At 38.1% G+C, this 23,468-nt stretch overlaps 1 protein-coding gene across 1 annotated transcript in view; it reads left to right on the top strand.

The window, feature by feature from the left end:
- The window catches only part of LOC105234012 (bifunctional heparan sulfate N-deacetylase/N-sulfotransferase), a 246,450-nt gene that overhangs the window by 159,523 nt on the left and 63,459 nt on the right, over nucleotides 1–23,468 (top strand). The window contains exon 5 of the mRNA XM_049458147.1: nucleotides 2,590–2,793. Coding sequence (XP_049314104.1) covers nucleotides 2,590–2,793 — 204 coding nt within the window. The remainder of the gene's footprint in view (nucleotides 1–2,589; nucleotides 2,794–23,468) is intronic.

Raw genomic sequence — 23,468 nt, forward strand, 5'->3', positions numbered from 1 at the left:
CAATGTGTATTGTCCCTGGAAAGTAATCAATGTAGTGTAAGCTATGTAATTTGCTCAAAATATGAAAGCAGCGATGGAGAAAAAAAGGAAAAAGTAAACATGAAAAACCGCCAACTTCGATGGCTAGAATATCCTTCGCAAATACAATGGATTCTTTACAAGAACTTAAGTTTGACCGATCAGTTTTTATGGCAGCTATATCCGATAGTAGTCCGATATCAGCGGTTCTGACAAATGAGCAATTCCTTGGGAAGAGTAAAACTTGGACAAAATTTGAGAGCGATATCTCGTAAACCTAGAAACTAGTTAGGACACATATGTCGTTCTTAGGTCCTCAATAAAGCTTTGAATGTCGCTTTCCTCAGCTTTAGCTGTTTTATCCGTATTAGAGTAGGGAAGTCCTATGAAACGACAAACCTGATCATCTGATAGCTCCATTTCTCGATATGATTCAGTCACTAATAGCTTTCAATCGCTATATGGCCTTCTGCATCGTTCTGATGAAACCAGTTAGCTTGTAAACTTGAATGCAAAATAAAAAACAATACTTTGTTAGTATGCCCTTACAAAGTCTTCGAATGCACCAGCAGTGCATTTTTGACAGCATTTTAAAAAATTAAAAAAAAAAAAAAAATTTAAAAGAAAAACAAAGCACATCTCCAGAATCAGTGTCAGTTTACAGATTTCGCATATGAAGGGTGATCCATTTCGAAATTCCCTATTTTTTTTAACAAAAAATACAGAAACATCAAATGTAATCGGGAATATTTATTATCATTCAAAATAAAATTCCTTGGCGTTTATATTTGAAGATTATCTCTTCTAAATGTTGGCCGCGGCTACATCTCAGATAGTCCATCCGTTGAATTTAATTTTCGAAGACTCGTTAGATAATTTTTTTTTAGTCCTGAATCTTAGCGAGATTGTCCTTATAGATTTTAGGCTTTACATGTCCTCATAGGAAAAAGTCTAACAGTATGATATAACACGATCTTGATGGCCAATTGATCGGCCCAAACGTGAAATTATATGGCAAGATAACGGTCGCCATTAACGGTTACGTTCACATCGGGATCATTTTTGAAGAAATATGAACCGATAATTCCACCGGTCCATAAACCACGCCGAACCATCGTTTCTTCTGGATGAAATGACAGCTCTTCAAGTTGTTCTTCGTCCCAAAAAAGAGACAATTTTGCTTGTTTACATACCCATTGAGCCAAAAATGGACCTTTTCGCTGAACAAAATTTTGCTCGAAAACCGTGGATCTCCTTGGAACTTTTTAAGAGCCCATAGAGCAAAGCGATGTAGCTTACGAAAGTTTGAGCGCCTTCAATTCATGCACAAGATGTATTTTGTACGCTTTCAATTTAAGATCTGGACTTAAATTGCGCCAAGTCGTTCCATACGTCAGTCCGAGTTGCTGCGAACGGCGTCGAATCGACTCTCCACGGTCTTCGTGAACACTTACAGCTGCGGCTGCTATATTTTTTACACTGGACGTGAACTATTCTATATTATTAATTTATGAATTGTGGGTCTCAAGATTTCTCACATTCTTTACAGAACGTGAATTTACGTAATAAATTTTGTTCAGGCGTAAGTCTTTCTCCGATGAAATGCCAAACAATACTGAACAAAAATAACATGGCAGCTTGACAAGACTCACGAGTGATCTGTCAAAAAAGGGCTATTGAAAAAAATACTTATACTTGAATCACCCGTTACAAGTGCTCAGCGTAACGAGCTGAGTCGATGATGCCAAGTCCGTCTGTCTGTATATACGCGGACTAGTCACTCAGTTCTTGAAATGTCCTACTCATAGCCAGACTCCAAAATCTTGCTAAAGATTGGCTACGGAATCAAGGGAATTCAGGTATTTTCGAAATAAATCACCGAATATTAAAATACAATAAATTGTCTCATCAAAGAATAAAAGCAAAATCACAAGAAAACTTGTTGCATCGGACTTACTATTGGATGTAACTCCCTAACATGCTCAGTTTCTTGGGTTTCGCAACTTTAAACACATTTTTATTGTCTTATTTAATTCTATAATCTCTAGAATAGATATTGTCTCCAGATATGGCCTAGAAAAGTTGCTACCTATTTTATAAACTTTGCTAAAGAACTTACTTTTTCATTTTTATTTTTGATGATCCTGCTAAAAGTTTTGCAGTCAATGCGAAAACACTTCTTATCCGAAAATCATGTCTTATTCACGGGGTTTTCAATATTTTTATTTGAAAATTTCACAAAATCTTTGACAGTTTGAATAAAATACATAATGTTTTATTTTAAAAGGAAATTATTGCAAATAAGCAGTTTTTGTTTGACGAAACCCATGTAGCCCCTGAAAGTACATGTACAAAAAAAAAAAAAAAACACAACCGGTCATTTTGCTGTTTACCTAGGCTAAAGCGCACTTGCAATTAACTGGATGCTTATTTTGTGGTGCATACACTTCTCTTCTATGCACACTTGTATTTATAACACACACACTTGCATGTTGTTTTTGCATCAACCCTCATGCCATACTCATATTCATTTTAAATTAATATATTTATTTTCTCATTTGTTTTTTACAGTTTAATTCAGCGTGACACCCGACCCTCACCTCTCATCAACTGTCGAATGGTTAGCGGGAAGCACACACGCGAATCATCACGAGCGCCCGATCATCGCTCCGAGGCGCGGCTGCGCATCGATCCGAAGGTGTTGGTGTTCGTGGAGACGACCTACTCAGGACTCGGGCGAGATATTGCCGAACTATTGGTCTATAATAGAATTAAGTGAGTACCGGTTTATTATTGAATTATATGTAGTAATTAAGTTAGACTATTGAAGTCTTAGGGTCGTTTTCTCAATGTCTGGTTAGCAGCCGTTTTTCGGTTAAGTACTGGTTAATTTAACCAAGACTAACCATTACTTAATTGACTAATGGCTGGGGTAATTTGTGAACTGATTTCACATATTTTCGGTATTAAACTACATATATTACATACAGTATTATATTTTCACTTAATTTTTCTAAGATATCGTATACTATATACTAACCGATTTACATATACGGTATAAGCGCGAACGGATGTTTAATATTTTTATAAGATATATGGAAATTAGGGGTAGTATTGGCCTGATTTTATTCTTTTGATGTCTAACGACATATCATTATCAGAAAATAGTGCTCTCCGAGTTTCATTAAGATATCTGCACATATTGACCAATATAAGATGTAAAGTCACTTTTATGGAAGCTGAGTTAAATTTTCACCCGATTTTAGATGTTTTAAGCATAAAGGTGAAGGTATTGCTGAAAATATTTTCTCCATACTTCATTGAGACATCTCGCATATTTGCCGATATATGAGGTTACAACTGAAAATTCAAAAATCTATATATTCTGAATATGAAGGCCTAGAGAATAGTTGACCGTACGCAATTTGGACAGACAGGCAGATTATTCATGATACGAACATATTATTTCCGAGCTTTAATAATATTTTGCAGAGATTGATCGATATTTTCGGTTAAAAGTCAGCTAAAAGCACTGAGGTTCATATACATACTCGTATGTGGTCACTAGAGGCTTGAAGAGTTATAGTCCGATTTTGACAATTTAGAGACAAGAGATACAAATCGTATGCCGTTCTGATAATTTTAGCTTAATTTGTTTACTGGAAGGTAAGGGAACCAGATGAATTTTATACTCGCGTTATATGGCAGATAGGTGTGGGATTTGTCCGATTTCGCTAATTTTCATACCTTAATATAGAAATGTCACGAGAATGATATAATACGAATTCGGTTGATTTTGATTGAGTAGAACCTAAGATATGGAATTTGCCCTAAAGGTGGGCAGTGCCACGCCCATTGTCCAATTTTGTCACGGACTCTCATGAAGCTTTTCTGGGTCAGACAGATAAATCGCAAAATATTTGATTATTCATCAATATTTATTTTGTCGCATTCAAGGTAATCTCCACTAGATATAATACAGGATTTTTCCAGTCCTTGAAACACTTTTCATTCGAACTTTTTGGGATGGCCTTCAGCTCCTTCATCGAATTTTGTTTTATCTCTTTGATCGACTGAAGCCGGATTCCAAGGAACAAAAAAATAAAAAATCGGAGCCAAATCTGTCTTTAAACTGGGTCACAATCGCAACTTGATGGGAAGGTTCTTCCACAATGCCAACCGTTTTCGACGAATGTTTTCACGCAAACGCCTCAATACGGCCAAATATAACTCCTTATTGACCGTCTGTCCCTCCGGATCAAATCCATGATGCACCAAATCGATGTTGACTTGTTTGTATGTCAAACTCATAACGTCATGTCTCATGGCAGTTATCATGCTCTCCATGAATGTGGGATAAGAATTCGCACGATCAATCATATCATATGATTCATATGTATCCCAAAAGACTTGCTTACGGTACTTTTTTTGAAAAAAAAAAATCAACTCAATCGTAACGAGTCGAGCAAAAACGCGTTTCATGTCCAAAATATGCACCAAAATCATTCGAAGGGACTCGCGAAGGATGTAAAGCTCTCCGAACATCTCTTTAAGACTTGCCAGACGTTTTATAATTTTTTAATTTTTTTATCGGTGAAGCGTGTCTGCGTGTCTCTAGACCTAATCATTTATATATACATAACTCCACATGTATCTAGCTCGATTAGTTTCAGGTGATACAAACACCCGTTAGGTGACATGATGATCTACTTCAGTCATATTTTTTTCTTCTTTTTCCAAAATGCTGACGAATAAGGCAGTTATATTCGGATGTGAGTATTCGGTCTATATTTCCTTGTTTCTAAGATATTCGCTTTTCATGCTTTGCAAACATATCAAGAAACTACCACCAATAGATTGTTGGATTCAACATTAACGACAAATAACCGCCAGCAGTCTCCCTACACCCACCAAGTATCTTTGCTTCATACAAAGATCGCCATAAGTCACGTTCCACAACTTAATATACCATCAATACGATACTGCCGCAAATTTGTCACAATTTCGTTGAACTGTGGCAAGTTGCATGTGCTCCTTATTAGAAGCGAAATCAATTGAAGCGGAATGCTAATGTGGTGTTGCTCCGGAGAGTATGCTACCAATTACCACCGTGCATTCTAGCGCCTCCCCACCAGCCACACGGGGTGGCAAAGCATTTGAGAGTAATCTGAGCTTGATCCTTCTGACATAAATTATGGCGAGGAAAAACGAAAGAAATAACAATTTCAAAATCATTGACCCACATTTGCATAGCCAAGCAGTCATTACAGCGACGATGCAGCGCTATGCATTGTTACCGCTCCCACACGAGCCAGCCGTCCACACAAACATCTATGTGCATATGTATGTGCATGTGTATGTGTGTGTGATTATTTTTGCTTGTGTGGGCATAGATTGATCCACAAGTGCAGACTCGCTGCGCAATGTGCCCCAACTTGCTATTGTTGTTGTTGCCCACAGTCAGTCAGTCAGTTATTTAGAGCAAATGCCTGATGGTTGTTGTTGTTATTATTGCAATCATTATTGTTGTGTGTCGAATATTATTGCCGCCGCAACAGTCAGCGAATTAATTTCGCAACCAGAAATGGGCTGCCACTGAAACAACCGCAACAAATACCAACAAATGTGCACAACAACAACAGCAATAACGTCAACGTTGCGGCAACTTTATTGCGTACAAAACGCACACACAGCCACTGGGAATTGATAGAAATACAAATGACTGTACATGCGGCTTTACAACGCCTTAACATATGCAATGGAATTTGTAAACATTCGATCGTACAACTTGACTCGGCGCTGCGAACATGCGAACGCGCGGAGATGGCAACGCTGGCAAATGTCATTTGATATGCTTACAATTATACATTCGCACACACACATACACGCACATATGCGTTATATAATATTGCAGTTATATTTGCAAATGTATGCAGCAGTGTGTGTATGTGTGTGGTTTGGTTGCGATTGCGCCGTTGACCTCGGAGACATTGTTAGATTCTATGTATTCGTTTGTACCCGGAGGCGTTGACGAAACTCACTTGAGGTTGCTAATTACAATTTTGTTTTTGTTGTATCATTTTAAATCGTCTTAAATGCTTATAACACACAATTACTGTGTGACACACATACTCGTACTTGCCAGCTAAAATAATTAATTAGTGATAAGTATAAAATATTTCAACGATAAAAGGTACAAAGTAGTTTTACAGTTATATGAACTCCGCAAGAATGACACGGCTGTGACTTGAGTATCTTTATATTGAAACTAAAAAGAGACTATGTGAGTTCAAATATTGATTTCTTAGGGCTAAGTTAACCATAGTAAACATATAGCTTTGTGACATATAGTTGAAGTAGTAAAGAGTGATGTATTTCGAGGTTCCCTATTTTTTTAAAGAAAAAAATACAAAAATTTAAAATTTAATAAGGAATGTTTATTATCATTCGAAAGAACATTCTTTGACATTTGATTTTTGAAGATTATCTCTGTCAAATATTGGCCGTCTCAAATGGTCCATCCGTTGAGTCCAATTTTCGATGACTCGTTCGAGCATTTCTTGACATAACCTACAAAACGACGCAAATCCACTAGAGAAACATTCCGTAAGATCAATGTTGTTTCACTTCGAACTGCGGACGAATGGTTTCGACGATTCAAAGCGGGTGAAAACGACACCATGGATAAGCGGCGGAAGACCTGTGACGACGAATACAGATCAATCTGACATGTGACATCTCGTGACATCGCCCAGAAGATGGAAGTTAGTCACCAAACCATTTTAAACCATCTGCAGAAGGCTGGATACAAAAGAAAGCTTGATGTTTGGGTGCCGCATGATTTGACGCAAAAAAAAAACTTCTGGACCAAATCAACACCTGCGATATGCTGCTGAAACGGAACGAACTCGACCCATTTTCGAAGCAGATAGTGACTGGCGACGAAAAATGGATCACATACGACAATATCAAGCGAAAACGGTCGTGGTCGAAGGCCGGTGAATCGGCCCCCAACAGTGGCCAAACCGGGATTGAAAGGCCAGGAAGGTTTTGCTGTGTGTTTGGTGGGATTGGAAGAGAATCATCCACTATGAGCAGCTCCCATATGGCCAGACGCTCAATTCTACTATCTACTGCGAACAACTGGACCGCTTGAATCAGGCGATCGACCGGATGCGTCCAGAATTGGCCAACAGAAAGGGTGTAGTGTTCCACCAAGACAACGCCAGACCACACACTTCGTTGATGGCTCGTCAGAAATTACGGGAGCTCGGATGGGAGGTTTTATCGCATTCACCATATAGCCCGGACATAGCGCCAAGTGATTACCACCTGTTCCTGTCCATGGCGAACACCCTTGTTGTTGTAAAGTTGAACTCGAAAGAGGCTTGTAAAATGTGGCTGTCTCAGTTCTTCACAAATAAGTAGTGGGGCTTCTACGAGGGGGTATTCTGAAGTTGCCGTCTAGATGGAAAAGGATTAACGAACGAAACGGCGCATATTTGAACTAAATCCGATCACTGTAACACTTTTTATAAAGCATTAAATAATGCGCAAAAGGGCGGAAGGGAGATATTTGACAACTTAATATAAAGACAAACAATACTGAACAAAAATAACATGAGAGCTTAACAGGACTCACGCGTGATCTGAAATCCGACAGTCCAGTAGATGAACCCAAGACGCGAACGGACCTCCTACCCGTTTCCTTGCCGTAGGCTGGAGCAGCCGTCCTATCAAGCTCATCAGCCTTACAATTTTCTGTATTACCGCTGTGGCTAGCCAGCCAAACCCGCCTAATCGTAACATAATTCGAGGCTGGCAGCCTAAACAACCGTTCAACAGGCTTGGGCGCACATTTAGCGAACTCAAGGCCAATATCGGAGCGGATAGTCAGTCACCAAGGAAGCAGCGCTCCGTAGCAGTAAATCTACTGCTACCTTAATGAGAGCAATCTCCGCTTTTGAAGACCCTACAGTGATCATGTAGCTTAAAACTGGAAGAGATGGAAATTCCCGACAGCGTACTCTTCCATTAACCCTCTTCTTAAGCGAGTTCTGCCTTCCCATGCGTGCTCCGCAGGTATGTTAGAAGAGCAGCGACAGCTAGGGCTATGCTCGGTGACCTGTTAAACCAATAATTTTTGAATGAAATCAAACCGAAATTCGCCATGCATTATGTCAAATACAATATCTTCAATTATTCTTGTCCTATCATTTTCGACAACTGTTCTTATCTCTTCCACGACAAATTGAACCACTAATTATTGTGGCACATTTGAGTAATTGGCTTAAAGCCAGCTCTTATGTAGTACTTGTACTGAAGAATCACCTTTTTAGTGCAATGGTCAGAACTTGGATATCAGCAAAGTAGGCAGATGTAAAAAACTCATAATACTGGGTTGTCTCATCGGACATTTGACCTCAGCAAAAGAATGTTTTTTTGAAAATTTTGGTCATTGTCCCGTTTTTAACGTAAGAACCTCCGTATCATAGCCACGCTTGCCTGGCTATAATCACATATGATGAATCATATCACTGTTGGTTTTATTCTCGTCTTCTTCCTCAGTTTTTGATTTGCTTCCCTTTCCTTTCTTCCACATGCTGGCGCGCGTGTTGGTGACGCTAAGTTTCGATGACACGAGCACTGAAAATCCAAGTGACGATGGTGATGATAGTGCAATGTGATGCTCAGCGACACTTACACATATATTTACACATATATATCTACATATATCGGTATACTAAAGATTTCACACCCGTACGGCCGAATACTTACACATTTCATGGCGTACTCATTGCCAAGTAAAGTAGAGTAAAGTCAGTCCTTCAGCCACTTGGCGCTGTCAGCATTGATGCTGACGATAGTAGCACTTCAAACCGTCAGTTGCACACTGACTAAGAATGTATGCACATCTCTAGTATACGTGGCCTTAAAGTTTCCATTGCTGTCCTGTTATTAACGAACATGAGTCCTGTCTGACTGTGGGAGTGACTCGTGATATGCGTACCTGCCGGCTCTTTAAGTGGGCGATAACATTCGGATTGAAGCTGTTGTCAACTTTTCCAAGCAAAACATTGCGCAAATGTTTATATTCGAAACATATACAAACACAAGTAAAATGGGGGAGTGTGCGTCCGCACCCAAAAATGGTAGTGCCTTTCCTATCCGGTTCCTCCTACGGCAAGCAGCACTGTTTGAAGTTTCATTCCTGATATGGTTCATGGCCTGTTGTATCGATTGTGAGTGGAATGTGATAAGCTTGCTGCCGCTGACAAGCAGATGGGTATTTCAGCTGCTCAGTACAAACACACACACACACAAAAACGAAAGGAAGCTGGCATTATAGTACTCGTAGTATGTAAAAAACTGCTTAAATGGCATCCAGTACCCAAACAGACGCACGAGCACACAATCGGCAACCCATAGTATCGCTCTTGCCTTATTATTGTTGCGTGTATGTGTGTATGTATGTATATACATTATTTTGTATATTTTTGTAGCGTCTTTGCCGCAATCATTGTCATTGTCCTGACTCACAAATTGCCCAATAACTAACAGTCATTAAGGTTTATATTGTTTTCAAATGGCGATTTCTTTCTGGTCCCCAGCCATCAAACAATGCTTTCGATTTCAGTTCACATTTATTCCATTTCTATTTGTTGAATTTTGTTTGCGGAAATGATGCGTTGTTAATGTTGTGTAGATAAAAATTTATTTGCGTCATAAATGGATTACATTTGCCCATTTGCTTATTTGAATTTTATCAGCCCCCAACGAATTGTCAATACCAAGTGTTTTGCAGGAATATTCCATACCGTGTATTCTAATGTGTCATGGCTCATATCTTCTTGATTGTAGTGCCAGGCAGGTATGTCATTAATATTTCTGCATTATGAAGCCAAAAATACAGATTTCGTAGGTCCGCCTGTCAAGATAAGCATCCTTGGGTTTAATACACTCCAATCTCAGTTGTGAGATTTCATAATTTGTTTCCAAAAGTAGTGGTAGTAGCTTACTCTTTTCACATGTCTTTGGAAATAGAATGTAGTAGAAATAAATGAAGGCTATTACCCCAACTTAAGGTCTTTCACTCTCACCTCTGTCATCCGGACTCATATAGGCCCAGCACACTGACAAATTCATATACATTGCAGTGATGAGGCGATGTGAAACCTTTTCGAATGTATAAGAGATCAATTGAAAAGTCAACGGGCTAGTATAGTAAAACACATTCTTTTGACAAAATTCGTTCTTTTTTATATTCAACTTAGTTCTCTTCAAGGGTGGTATACTGATTATAGTGACCTTGCAACTTTTTGATACACATTTTTATAGTATGATGTATTCATTTTGAGATTCGAAAACAGGAAGTAGCCGCTGTGTCTCAGATCTATAGAATACAGTGGATGTGGAAGCAATTCGAAGCCCAATTCATCGATTTTTGCCATCGTTTTCACTAACTTGTGACACAGTACATTGCCTTGGCAAGCACTTCGTTTTTCTTAAAATACAACCGTTTTTAAGCGATTTCGTCCTTCAAACGGTCCAATATCCCTTTGTAATAGTCAGTATTGACGGTCCTTCATTTTCCTCAAATTACAGACGCTATAACCTTGCCAGCCGACTTACGTTTGTCCACGCTTTGGAGCGGGTTCATCGTGTACAGTCCAATCGGATGACTGTTTCATGCATTTTCACATATCGACTCAAAAACTCGGGTTTATTAGGCTTGAACTTCTCCAAACACTGCTCCAATTGATGCAGTTGTCACTGTTTTTGGTCAAAAGAGAGCTCGTGCGGCATCCACTTTGCACAGAGCTTTATCACACCCAAAAATTCGTGAATGATTTGATGTATACGCTTCAGTTCATATCTTTAGAATGCCTGCTGTCTCGAACAACTTCAGTTTACCGTCATTTCAAATTATTTTCTGGACTTTTTGGATGTTTTCGTTGTTAACAACGTTTTTTGGGTGTCCACGGCGTTCGCCATCTTCGGTGCTAGTTTCACCGCACTTAGAGTACCCATACTTGATGCTTGATTTTCCTAAGCCAGGGTCCGGAAACTAGTCATCAAGGCCTTACTAAAAATCATATGAATTTAATTTTAGTAGCGCCATCTATGTGTCAAGAAAGGGACTGACGTTATATGTCCAAGGGCTTTCATGCGTCTACAGACAACCGAGCAGTCTAGCGTCAAGTGCTCGGGACTTTCCGGGTTCATGTCGCTCAACCGGCTGTATGTACAGGATAAATAGGTGATTCTTGAGCTCGCAGTATCCACTGTAAAATGAGAAAATTAGCCGAAACTTGGCTTTCGACAGATTGATAACACTTTTAGAAATAGTAAAGTTGTTACGAACCAGTAGCAAGTTTGACTGCGTATGTCTGTGAATGTTGCCGATTGTTTTCCCAGCTCATGTATCGTATGAAGACTAACCGCAATATAGATTTCCGGTCCTATCTTTCTAATAGCTGCTGCAGAGCGGGCCAATCCGGTAGACACTTCATTCCCGGCTAAACGTTTGTGACCAGATCAGATGCACTTGATTTTGACCTGATAGGCTATTTAGTCGTCCTTGCGATTGAATCTTGTAGCGTAAGATCACCTTAAGCGCAGCCTGACCATTGCTGAGTATGACAATACCTTCATTGCGATAGTTGCTTTGGAGACTTATCTCTAAACACCAAATTATAACAAAGACCTCCGCTGGGAAAATGCTCAAAAAAATGTCCTATATGTATGGAAGGTTTGGTACGCGGTCCTGCAACGTCTCTACCAATGCCTTTCGACGTTTTCGAGCGGTCAGTGTACCACTTCATAGTGCTAATTTTTAATAGTAGGTCAAGATTGAAGTCCTTCCATTCAGCCCTACAGCTTAGAGTAACTTTTAACTTCTTTGTGAAATTTAACTTTTGATAATGAAGTCATGTAAGAAAGTTCTCTGATTGCTATTCATTAGAGAGTGGCCAGAAACGATTATTTTACATATGGCTGAAGCAGCTCACGACTTCCGGTCCTAGATGAAGTATTCTCTCAGTAACCAAACAACATCCATTTGAAGGCAAGCTAAAGTGAGAAGGCGAAACATCCGCTCCACAGGGTTGTGCGCTGAGTTTGGAACCCACAACGTAAAAAACGCCCCCACTGAAAAATTTCCAACAGCCTCGGATGAGTAACGATGGGCTGTATGAGATATACGACGACTTTGGCATAGTTCAGCGAATAAAGAGACAACAGCTAGGCTAGGTCATGTCGTACGTATGGAGGTAAAGACTCCAGCTCTGAAAGTATTCGACGCAATACCCGCCGGGGGAAGCAGAGGAAGAGGAAGACCTCTACTCCGTTGGAAAGACCAGGTGGAGAAGAATCTGGCTTCGCTTAGGTTTTCTAATTGGCGCCACGTTGCAAAAAGAAGAAACGACTGATGCGCTGTTGTTAACGAAGAAGAAGAATGTTGTCCTTCATGAGAAGAGCCATTAGTGGTTGGTGTGAGATTACCTTTTCCCTGCAAACCACTCTGCTGTCTTTTGAAGCAATATGTGTTTAGTTGTTAATTTGATTAGTGGAGCGTTGTGTGTTCTAGCATGACCTTTAAAACTGCCGTCGTAAGCATTGCGCCCGAAGCTTAGATGTTGTCCTGCTCCTCCTTTCATTTTATTAGGTATTAAAAACTCTTTGTTGTTTTATATAAGTCTTTTCAGCTTCTTTTATTTAATATTAATTAATTTATTTATCTCACAGTCAAAATACTTTCCATTATCCCGGCGACAAATTTGGAAAGCTAACTGTTTGCACGCACACTTACATACATTCATAACTGTAAGCTTTTAGTGATTTGACTTTAATTGAATTGATGTGAGTACATTCATTCACTTATGCAATTTACGAATTTCTACTCAGCACCGGAGCGCATTAGAGCACATACACTGCTGAAGTTTACAAAGTGGAATAATGGCTGACGTAGCCAAGTAAGATACGAGCTATCAACATATGCAAAGCAGGCAGGATGTCACACACATTAGTTAGAAGCACATTTGAATGAAAGCTACCCTGCCAACCATCAGCGGGTAAAAAACTAGATAATCAGTGGGTAAGATGGGGGTAAACGTGGGGATAAACATATAGATTGTATCCCACTCACGTACGTATACATGTGATCATACAACAAAAAATAACCCGAAAATGTGCGTTGGTGTTAGTGCATAGAGAAAAAATGTTTTGTTGTATTGAAATATTTGTCACAAGCGGGTAGCCGTGGTTGGCTGGGTACCAATAAATGCATTTTGTTGTAGTTGTATATAAAAACTGCTTTGAAATGATACTTCAAATGCTTTGTAAACCTTGAAACTCTTCCAAATTGTTACATAATGCACCAGTTCGCAACTAGTTACATCTGTGGCGGTCTAATGATTTCACCATGTGGTTAATTGTTTGCATACACTCGCTCTTAATCCCATTGAAATAAAGTAATTAAAGTAAAGAAGCAAACTCGGGGCACACTCTTTGGCTCGCCGAAATACCAAACTGCACCAAACAGCTCGTACGACGAGTGATAAGCAACTTCATGGCTGCGAAGGATTGGCGCAAAGACAGCGTGTGTGAAAGCAGTTCTTGTTGGCCTGGCAACGCTTTGCATAGCAGCGTATGCAATCGACCTAATAACTTGATTAACTCGATAAAGTCAAACATAATACAGACAGACAAAATGCTGGAATAACTCCTTGTCAAATTGCGCCTGAGCGCGTGCTAGTCTAAGCATAAGCACGACGGCCAGCACGTTGACTTCGAGTCACTAACAATGTTGCCGGTTCGCATGTAGATGTAATACCCTAATGTGCGCGCTCTGTTATCTATGTCAACGTCGTCGATACTTTCCACTACCTCAACTAATTCGCTAAGTAACCGGGTGCTGTTGTTGTTGTTGTAGTAGTTGGTCGGTCATATGGGTAATTGGCGTACAACTGCTGCGTGGCATGTGTGCATGGCTCCGGTTAACTGCTCGTTCGATCATTTGCAATATACCAAAGCGCAGCGGTGCATAACTACCAACCAACCGAAGAATATGCGCACACACTCACACAGTCGTGCATGCATCATGGGAACCTCCCAATTTAAACTACTCCATATTTTGCACATAATTTTATATAAGTGTGTATGTGTGTGTGCCAGAGTATGTGTCTGTGCACTGTTAGTTGCAAGTACGGCTTGGGAACTGTGGCTGCCATGTAACTATTTAGTGGTGAAGTGGCTTGAAATCTGCATGCACCCTATAAATATGCCAAATGTGTGTGTGTGTGTGTGTGTTTGTTGCATATTTAAAGTTGCAGCAACAATTTAGAGTTAACCGAGTTAAGCAATCCCTGTTGCAAGTAATTTTCATGGAAAATTAGATTGATTACGACTCTCATTGGAGCTTTGATGCACTTCGCATATGGCTGCCAGGCTGTCAGAGCTACTACATAGTTTAGCCAAAAACAACAATGTGGAAGCGTGATTGATATACTGGAATTTGAGCCCATATTATAGGCCATTTTACTGTTGTAGCATTGCCTTCTGTATTTTGAATAATTTTGTGCCGAATGAGGGTTGGCAACTAAACTAATTTAAATTCAACTAGGGTTCGAAACTGGGCTAAGTCGAGTTCATTACATTTATGGAAGTTCTTTGATCGATTAGTCATTTTTATAATTTAGTTCACATTGCTACGATGCAGTTCCGGGACTATCTGGAAAATTATCCGAATTTTCCAAAGGTCATTAACGAAGTGAATAAAGTTTTCCATATAGCTTCGATATTTTGGAAAAAGTGATCAGCTTCTTCAAAAAGAAACAACGAAAAAGGCAAAAAAAGCATTAAGAACGGCTGCTACGAAGCTAAAACACCCTTCACAGCTGCCTTTTTATAGCATAAAGGGGTATAAAAAGCTACTTTTCTTGATTGTAATCGAAAAGTTTGTATGACAGCTATATAATATAGTGACCCGATCTCAATAATTCCTTTGAAGCTTGTAAAGATGTCTAAGATAATAATCTGTGTAAAATTTCGTAACGATAGCTTATCAAATAAAAAAGTTCACCATACAAGGAGTTGAGTTGCATCGATCAGTTTGTATGGCAGCTATATGATATAGTGATCCGATCTCAACAATTTCTTTGGAGATTGTAGAGTTTCCTAAGAGAATATTCTGCGTTAAATTTCGTGAAGATAATTTGTCAAATAAAAATGTTTTCTATACAAAGGCTAGAGTTTCATCGATCAGTTTGTATGGCACCCGTAGGTTATAGTTGTCCAATATCGTCGGTTCCAACAAAAGAGCAGCTTCTTGGTGAGAAAAGAGCGTGTGCCAAACTTTATGTCTATATCTTAAAAATTGAGGGACTGACGGACCTGGCTAACTCGGCTTAGCTTGTCAAGCTGATTATTTATATACTATATATGTATGTATACTCCATAGAGCCTCCCATGTTTCCTTCCGGGTATTACAAATTTCTCAGAAAACTTAATACACCCTGATCGAGGTATAAAAATGCCGTTGGACAGTAAAATATTAAAAAACGTTGCCTACATTTAGGCGAATTGCAATAAAAATTTGTTCGGAATCCCAAGCACTTGCATTATTTCTTTATAGAATTCAAAATTGCTTCCACAATATTTCTCATAGTTTTAGCAACATTTTTATAGATGGTGTTTTTAACATAAAACACAACCATATTTCATTTTTGATATTTAAATTCAGTACAGCACGATTTACATCAATGGTTAATACTGCAATTAAAATAAGTTTTTCATAGTTTATACACGAAAAATTTCATAGTTTTGTTACACACTGTATGCCATTAAGTGCAATGAAATACATTCACCTCACGATCCCTGCCATTACTCAGGAGCGCGACCACAGGATTAGTGCGCTTGACGCTGAAGACTCGAGTGAAGAAGCACATGCAATAAGCGGGCTAAGTAACTACGAAGTAGAAGCTGCTGAGAATGAGGAAATAGTAGATATTGGTAGCGGAGGAAGCGAGGCAACGGCTCTTACAATTGTATGCGTTGTTAAGTTAAACCAGATGAATAGAGTGGAGTGTTCAGCTGAAATTCGTGTGAAATCATAAATCAGGACATCATTGTCACATACACATTTGCCGCCAAAGCAACGAGCAGGGGTGGGTGGGTGTAGGTCGTTGCTGCAAATTTACTAGTACTTGCTTGGCAGTCAAGCGAGATAATATCATGTCACGTTGTTAATAATCATGTGACAAGCTGAAATACCACTACAGTATTAACCAAAGCGGTACACACTTACACTCATACGAGTATATGGTGTTAGGGTGTATGTTTTTTCCTGAGTTGTTTTTTTAGACGTCTTCTGAAGTTTCAGATATTGGTTTAAAATAAGGAACCAAGTTTAATTATTTTATATTCTTAAATCTCTTCGTTTTTCCCGTATTAGACCAGGGAAGATCAGTTCTTTTCTCATAGAAAAAAATCTGAATTTTTGACTTGACATTTTTGATGGAAAGTTAGGTTTTTTTCCCCAATATTATGTCAATAAAAAGATAAAAAATAAATGTTAAAAAAATATCAGGGCGTTTGGGACATTTAAACGTTAACTTTCGGCAAATTTTGTGAAAGAAAAATTTTTTTGGACAAGAATAAAATAAAATAAAAAACCACAAACTGGTTTATGTGAGATTTTTACATAAATTTTTTGAGGTTATCTCGAAAAAGTCTATATACAAAAGTTGTCGAACTGTCATTATCTTCAAAATTGCCATATAAATTTTTTCTATAAAATTAGTAATTTTGCCGGAATTCGAGGTAAACCATTCTTAACCCTTAAAAATGCTACCACGCCCCTCCCCTTCTATTCCGATCTCAATTAAATTAAATTATTTTTTTCTGTATAGTTGTTATTTTATCTTTCGTTTGCATGCGGTTTCTACCTAATATAAATTTCTTAGTTTTTTTTTTATACATTTCAAAGGCCTCTTCGTCAGTCTATATATTTTATATGGGATTTTTTTGTTCCTTGCAGTAACGCTTTCATCACCAAAGCAAATAAATCTGCAACTTTAAATATCCGCAGACAGAATTTTCCGCTCGAGCGCTCTAATTATAGTCTTGTTGTTATTTTTTGCTTTAAAAATTATACGGAGTCAAATTTGTCTGCAAATGTACGACATTCATATGGTACACCATGTCGTATGCGCAACACTGAATATGTGAATCACTTGTATTAATGCTCAGATCATTTGATGCATAAATTGAGCGGCGTATAACTTTCAAATAATATTTTTATAAAAAAAACAATAACAACTTTTTTGGAGAGCTGATAATTTCGTACCAGAATACCAGGTTTTAGGATTACTTCTTGAAGGGAAAATTTCAAAATTTGGTTAGGTAAATGAAAAAATCGCTAGAAACTTTTTGTTATTGAATAATTTCCCGCAAAATATATGAAACAAGGTATTTTTCCAGGTCTTAGAAGCGAGATGTGAATCGATCGATGTTTTTATAAGAAAAAACTATATGGCGAAGGAGCTTCCCGTAATATTTAAGAGCTTATGCCTAGAAAAATTTTCTTTGAGAAGTCTCTCATACTTGAAGAGATTTTTTTAGAGAATCTAAAAATCTTTTTTTAGAGTACAAAGCGAAAAAATTGTTTTTTTTTTTTTTTTTACTCACCCTAATATATATGTAAATTAATACTTATATACGTATATAATGTGTTTAAACGTAGAAGTGTTGGTATAAGTGAAATAAATTGCTGTGTGACACTTTTGTGCGCTTCCACAAAAGCAGTCAAAATCAGTTGCACAAATCAGTTTGCCACGCACACGCTCACGCTGAAGATTTAATGGTCATGATTTAACAAAACACAGACAAGCATACATGTACATAGATATGTGTGAGTGAAAGTTTGGCTAAGCATTAATTCGAGCGCAAACTAAAGTGATTATGCAACTAACCGAAGCATTGTCTTATGCTCTGAGTGCTTTTGTCCTCTACTCATCGATTATGAAATCAAAGCTTTTGAAGAAGTGACAATCTATGAATACGGTACGTTATAGAATGAAGTCAATGCTTTGTATATATATGTATATATACATATATCTTGTAGAGCAAGCTCTATTAGTTTGAAGTGAGTCAAAGGATGTAATACAACGAAGCGAAGTTGCCACACACGTTCGTACAACACGAGTACTGCTGCGTATATGCAGAGTCAGTCTTATGCTTGTGCGTCTTATCACTCTCCGCCAGTCAATCATCGCCTGCTGCTCCAGACTCACAGGTTAGGTATATTTAATATACAATAAGTTCAATTTGAAAATTAATGAGAAAGGTGGAGCTAACACAAAATCTTGCTTATTCACATTGATGAATATGTGTGTATGGTTGTAGCAGGTGCTTGTAATATGCACGTGAAATAAAATTCAATACAATTTCAATGTGAATGCTTCTTAGCATCATTTCTTCTTGTCACACATGCACACACACACATTATTGTTAATGCCCGCTTATCTGTTGTACTCAGTTACATTATGCAGCGATATAATCAAACCAGAGTAGTAATGTAGCACACTCTTGGGTGCGGGGCACACAAGCGTTATAAGCTGTGCTGAAGTCTTGGCAGCATGCTCGTCGTTGTCATCATCGTGCTGGTGAAATGGATTACATGAGCTCAACTTCCAACGGAAGCTACATTTTTAAATTACATTTATGATCAAATTGGTGTCGTAAGAGCTTTTTCTATTCCTTTCAAAGTAAAATAAAAACAAGAAAAACACCTTAACCTTACTGGCACCATAAATATAATACCCTACACAAATCCAAAAGAATACATAATATACAAGAACTTCATCTTGATCGGTAATTTTTAATGACTGATATATGCTAAAGTCAACCGATTTGAACAATTTGCCCGGAGTACAATAGTACAATACAAATGCATGTAAAATCTCGTCTAAAAAACTTTTGAAATAAAAAAGTTCTTCAAACAAGCACTTGATTTCGATCGTTTAATTTGTATGGCGCATATATCCTATAGTCAATATCGAAGATAATAGTATGTGACATTTCGTGATGAAATTTTATGACATGAAAAAGTTCAGCATACAAGGAATTGAGTTCGATCGGTCAGTTTGTATGGCAGCTAAGAAAAGATTTTGTGTATAATTTCTGAACGGTAACTTAGTTATTATTTTCTGATGCAGAAACATTCAGAATGTTGGAGAAGGTCTACGGTGATAATTTTTCGTTGCGAGCAAGCGTTTTTGATTGCTACAAACTATTCAAACAGAGTCGAGAACAAGTACTGTTTCGCGTTGACGACGCATCACGTCCAGAACGGCCATCAACATAAACTGATGATCAACAAGTCAATAAAGTAAAGAAATTGGTGCTTCAGAATCGACTGTTAATAGTTAGAAATCCTACTGGAATCGTTGGAATATCGGAAGGATTAAATCACTAAATTTTTAAGAAAAACAACGTGGCGTTAACGTCTGTGAAACAATACTTTCCGACTATCAGGATGACATAAAATATATTATTAATGGCGATGAGTCTTGGATTTATGCTTACAACCGGGAAACAGTCGATCAATCACGCGAATATCGTGGCAAGGGTGAATCGAATCCGAAAAAACCACGTCAAAGCCGATCAAAAGTCAAGGTTATATGACAGTTTTCTACGATTAATGAGGTGTGGTGCATTCCAAATTCCTTTCAACCGGCCAAACTGACAACAAAAAATGTTATTTGAATGTTATGCCTCGTTTATGTGAAGCTATTCGTAAAACGAAGCCGGAATTATGGGCCGACAACTCCTCGTGTTTGCACCACTGTTATGCACCGTCGCATACTGCATTGATTCTTCGTGAATTTTTCCCAAAATTTTTAACCAATATCATGTCGCAAGCATCGCAAACGTCTAACTTAGCTCTATGTGACTTTTGGCTATTCAGCAAAATTGAACAAGCATTGAAGGCTATTGCGGATACTTACTTTAACAGCTGTTTCGAGGATAGGAAGAAACGTTGACAGAAATGTATTAGGGGAAATGGAGACTGCTCGTAAGGTGACGATAAAGATTTTGCAGAATAACTAAAGAATTTTAAAATTATGGTTAAAGTCTTACTGTTTTTTGCTTATAGTTGTATATATGTATATACCACATGGGGTCTCCCACGTTTCCTTCTGGCTGTTAGAACTTTCTTCGCAAGCTTAAAGTACCATGTTCAAGGTATAAAACCTTAGCTATTTTTATGTTATCTTAATAAATATCAATCTGCACAACAGTTTACGCTCCCAACAGACGGTGGTTAATCAAAAATAGAAAATAATTGCAAAAAAAAAGTGAGTGACTAAGAAAGTTCAGGGGCCAATAATCAGTTGAAGAATATTATGATATGAAGTAATAGTAAAAATCTGCTCGTCAATTTCGTCAGGCCTTGTTATTAAAAGCCTCTCTGATATGAAAAAATATGTTTACTTAGTGAGAGGCAAGGGTTTGCAGATAAAAAAAAACTTTTTTTGCGAATTTATTTCTTAAATATGGATTGAGTAATTTTATTCGGACCTTTTGTACATTATTAAACAAACTTTTGACCATGTAGGGTAATTTTTTCATACAGAAATATTTTAGGGGGTATTCTACTCTAGAATTTTGAAAAATTCGATTTTTTTCATATACATATTTAAAGTTTAGACCCTTAAGAACATATCCTCCAAAGGATTTTTAAAAATTAAAATTATTTTAAGAGCTACAGTTACTTTAGTGACGCAGTACCTAGCCCGGTGGGTAGGTATACTCACTTTTTTAAACGCGTTTTTCTCGAAACTACTTTTTTCCACACGGTACCGGCATTATCTCAAGTTCTATACAACCGATTTACTGGAAGTTTTGTGTAAACCTTCTTTATATAACTCTTTATCCTTTATCTTTATATAATCCTTAATCCTTTGTTTTTAATATTTTAAAAAAATTCAGGAATTTCAAAAAAAAAACGTAAAAAATGATTTTTATTTTCAGGCAATCGCCATTTTTCAAAAAAAAAAATTTTCGTGTTCCCTGAGGTAGGGACTATAACAGCATCCTTACTGCTTAAGAATTTCTTTTGATTTTTTTTTCAGACCACCAGGAGAGTCAAGATCAATGTCACCAGGATGCGCCATTCTTTATTACACCTGTCTCTCCAAATAACCCCCTTCCCCCTCTAATTATTTTAATTTTTAATATTTTTTTGTAAATTTTTTTTTCTGTATTCTTAAGATATCAGTAAAAACACCATAAAAAAAATGGATGGTAAAAATATTTTCGGTTTTTTTTTTAATAAAATTCCAAAAACTGCCCAAAATTTGATTTCTAGAGTTGAATACCCCCTTAAGCATAAGCTGGTAGCTGCGCTTCCTCCAGAAAATTTCGGAAAAAAAAACAATTTGCGGTGTTCACCATAACTCGGCTGGAAATTATCCGAAAATGAAAGCCCCAAAAAATTATAATCAAATCTTTCCCCCTAAGTGCTCTGAGATATATTTTTTTCATTTAAACATTTTTTGGCGGCCATTTATGTTAAGTAAAAATTCAAAAATGTTATTGCAAAGAATGGAGGCAATATTTTCTAATTTTAATTAAAATATATACGAAAATCCCGCCCATCAGTTTAACTTGCGAGTGCATGAAATGTTGAGTTCCACTCGAACATAACCCTACCTTACTTGAACTACATAAGGGTTAAAATCTTGTTAAAAATAACTCCACAAATGTTTGCCTAATCAAGGTATGAGATTTACTCAGAAAATTGAGATCAGTGCTGTGATATAATTTCTACAAATATTCACTCTGGATATTACTGGTGAATAACTGTTTCCCTCACCTATATCTACTAGTATACATATGCTCGTATTATTTTAGAAACCCGTTTAACGTGCCGCAAATGTGCGCTGGAATACGACATTGCTAGTTTACTTGTAGAAAATACATTTTTATCACTCATCGCACCTTATTTATTATATGCTTAACATATATTTTCATGCTTGCCTCTTACGAGTACGTCGCCAAATTGAATGCGCTTAAATTCGAATAAAGGAAGCGTTTGCTTCGGAGTAACGGAAGCTGGCACCTTTGCCGTGATGGCTGATTTTGTCACTTCTGTTGATTATACCCCCATAAGGGATGGTGCAAAAAGGAAAATTGCCTGTCAGATTTCCGGGCAATCATATGTATGCGCTGACACGCACACATACACATGCATACATAGACATTTATTTAGTTGCTTGTACATTGCCGGTGTATGTTATCAACTTTACCGTTGACTTTTTCGTGCCGGAAATTATTGCCACGGCTGTCTTGCATACACTTGTAACATTTTCGGGTTGCTGTTGTTGTTGTTCATATGCTGCTACCACTTTGCTGTTTATTATGCCTGTCTATCGAGCGCGCGTCTCTGCATTACAGCAACGAGCTTTTACCGTTACATGCTTGCAACATACAACTCACCGTTCGAATACACCCACAGCCATCGTTTATCTGCGCAATAAAAATATTTTACACACACACTATTTAGATGAGAAAGCGAGCAAATGGCAACAGGAGTAGATAACTATAAGGAAGGTAGGAAGCTGATGCTTGCCGGCAAACGCGCTCATAAATACAAATGCATATTTCTCGGTACCAAAGCGCATAGACCAATCTAAGCACGCTTGCGCTCTGGTGTGTTGTTGTCGAAATTGCCCACGAATACTCGGGCCAAATGTGGCACGCACCTAAATCTCCCAACCGAATGTTTACTTTGGATAAAGTGCCGTGTAAAATGTTCATTTGCAAATGCCGAAATATTATCCGCGCCCAGTCGCCACTCCACTCCACTCTTCCACTGTGCTACGCCTTGCGGAAGACACCAACGCCTCGTCTGCCATTATGAGCGCTCGCGCTGTGCAGCATCATTAGATGTTTATTGCCCTCAGACGCAGCATCGCAAGCTGCAATTTGACTCCATTTAGATAAGCAAAGCACTTCGACAAACCCACACACACACACATACACATATGTGTAATTGCGTTGCAAGTGTTGGGTTGCACCTAAAGTTGGCGAGTTTAAGCACAATTTCTTCGGCACTACACTTTCAGCAGGCAGCAGCGATAAATTCAGTTGAAATACTGCCTTAACTCAAAGAACCGCAGTTTAATAAACTCAAACGCCGCACTCCGTTTGGTAGTGCAATGCGTGGCTCACCGTTCAATTACCACGATTTATTTAACCTCTCTTTGTGTCAGACACAATTCAATTATTTTACACACACACTCACACACACACATGCATGCATACGCGTGTGCCTCGTGTGCTCATATGCAAATGCAGGGCACTGCTCCCGAGCTCTCTACTTAACGAACTTAATTGAACTGTTCAGTGGCGGTTGAGCGTTTAATGAGCAAAGTCTTTTGCAC

This window comes from Bactrocera dorsalis, chromosome 5, assembly GCF_023373825.1.
Source record: "Bactrocera dorsalis isolate Fly_Bdor chromosome 5, ASM2337382v1, whole genome shotgun sequence".
In the NCBI taxonomy this organism is placed as follows: domain Eukaryota; kingdom Metazoa; phylum Arthropoda; class Insecta; order Diptera; family Tephritidae; genus Bactrocera; species Bactrocera dorsalis.